The 2,289-nt window shown below is 49.7% G+C and overlaps 1 protein-coding gene across 1 annotated transcript; it reads right to left on the bottom strand.

The window, feature by feature from the left end:
• Positions 1-895: 895 nt before the first annotated feature.
• On the bottom strand, positions 896-1,455 carry BCR38DRAFT_427278 (uncharacterized protein; the record flags this gene model as incomplete). Its single annotated transcript, XM_040859826.1, has 1 exon — positions 896-1,455. A coding segment is annotated over exon 1 (406 nt), but the record flags the coding sequence as incomplete, so codon positions are not given.
• Between the last annotated feature and the right edge of the window lie 834 nt (positions 1,456-2,289).

Genomic DNA, 2,289 nt, shown 5'->3' with positions numbered 1-2,289 from the left:
GCTCTCTCCGAGGCACGTAGATATGCTTCTAGCATACGTTGCTTGTAAATTGGGGCTGTAGCCTTGTAGGAAGCGTAAGCCCTGAGCTCTTGGCGGTAGTAGGTCTTCAAAGGTGAGAACGGCCCGACATCGCACGGCTGGAGATCGTCACTGCAGTGTGAGGGTAAATACAGCACGGCGACTCTATTCGAGTAGGCTCGGATCTTGTTCGAACCGGACGCTCTAACTCGGCTAGCATCTACGACGCGCCCAATTTTGGTACGTATCTGTGGATGGCGGCTAACGAAGTGATCCACCCAGTGTTGGCCGAGTGTATTGTTATCCCCTTGAGCAAGGAGGATTTCGGCAGCGAAGTCGGCCACATAACGCTTGCTAGGAGCCCGTCCACAGACTTCTTCGTGTAGGATCCAGTTCACGATAACCTCCTCTTTCTCTGGAGTCAACTTTTGTTGCCTGGAGGCCGCGTCGCGATGCGAATTACCGTGACGAATACGGTAGGACAGTGTAGTCCCCTTGATACCGTACCGATGAGCTGCTACGGCCTGGGAAGAGCCCTGACGGACAAGCTCTTTAGCGCGTTCGATTCGCTGCTCAAAATCGTCCAGACTATTCTCCACTGGATTAGTCATTTTGTACGTAGATAGGGAGCAATTGCGAGGTAAATTGAGAGACGTCGTGTTGTTGAGGCGTAGAAATTCCCTGCAAAATGGGGGTGCATGCAAAAAGGCGGTCAATGCAGTTAGCTAGATGCACTACCTATATTGGTATAGCACTCTACTCGGGCCATTTATAAACCCCTTCATTACAAATCCTCCCACTCTGCAACCGCCATATCCAGCTCCAACCTCTCCACCAACTCCCTCAAAATGCGCACCACCGCCCTCTGCAGAAACACCTTCTCTACCATATCCAAGCTTAAATCCTCTAGCCTATTCGTTATAGCCATCACCTTGTCCTCCTCCGTCTCCGCCTTCACCTCCTCGATAAACCTGTCCATCTCCTCTGCCGCTGCTTGAGCGGCGACATGCCGGACGTTCTGAGTTATCTCGCCCGCCATTTTGGTGCGCTCGGCTTGCATCTTGTCTTGGACAGCAGCGTCGATAGAAGACACGATATCAGCTTCGAGTTGCCGTAGCTCCTGGGTGATCCCCTCGACTATGTTGACTCGCTCAGCTTGGATCTTCTTGTCGGTCTGGCCGTTGACGGAATAAAGGATCTCGGATTTCAGAGCGTCGACCTTCCGGGTCTCCTGTGTCATCTCTTTGACCATCCTAGATCGCTCCGTTTGGGTCTTTTCGTCGATGAGGTTGGTCACGGCAGAGAGAATCTTGGCTTCCAGCGCGGTACCATGGATGGTGCAGGAGAAGTACTCGGGATACTTCTTGGGGGCAAGGGTATCTCTGGTAAAACGGAATCCGGTTCTATGGATGGATGGGATGCTGGACATGTCTTGGGTATGCTCTTTAGTTTGTGTAATTTTGAAGCTGCATACGGCGGCCTCTTCGTTGTGAGTAGAAGGTCCAGGTGTGTGGTTATCTTTGATATCTAGAGATGGCGATCTTTCTGTGTTCTGATCTGATGGGGCACTGTTTTTTGGTGCTGACAAGAGAACATGCGATGTTCTCGCGTCCTCCTGCGTGTCTCGGAGATTTGTTGTCTGGTTTGGGTGCTCATTCGATCGCTCACTTTCGTCGTGCGACTCAGACTGGACTAATCCTTTCCCGTTTTGTAAAATCTTGCAGTCCTTCGCGTGCTGCAGAGTTGTTGTAGAATATTGCACTTCCTGTGGCTGTAGTCCTTCGGTTTCACTCTCCGGCTGAGATGCTTGGCCTGCCTCAAGATCGTTTCTGAATGCGTTCTGCTCCACCGACCTCTGTGCGAATCTCGACAACAGAGAGTTCGGTCTTCCGACGGGATACATATCGTTTAGCTTCTTTCTGGTTATTTCTGTTTTTGATTGGTAGTAGTCCTATGCGCCACACCAATGTTTAATCACTTAGGAGCTCGAGGAAGAAGCAAAGGAGATTCCGAAGTTCGCAAGAAATATAATATGAGTAAGAAGTTAATTGCTGCGCTGGCAATAACTCTTGTTTGCGCATTGTCAGAATTTCTCGTCAGTGTGACGTGGGTCTCGCCATGGTTATTCACTGCCTGAAACTTTTGTGACGATGTTGCAGTCACATTGACTAGAAGACTGACAGGGTTGTTTGGCCTGGTCATAATATGTTACGAGATATTATATTACTAATTTGCATGACTGTATTTGGTTCAGTATACAGATCTTAACTG

This window comes from Pseudomassariella vexata (assembly GCF_002105095.1).
Source record: "Pseudomassariella vexata strain CBS 129021 chromosome Unknown BCR38scaffold_4, whole genome shotgun sequence".
In the NCBI taxonomy this organism is placed as follows: Eukaryota; Fungi; Ascomycota; class Sordariomycetes; order Amphisphaeriales; family Pseudomassariaceae; genus Pseudomassariella; species Pseudomassariella vexata.
Note: the sequence above shows the minus strand (reverse complement) of the source record. Positions and strands in the feature narration are given on the sequence as shown.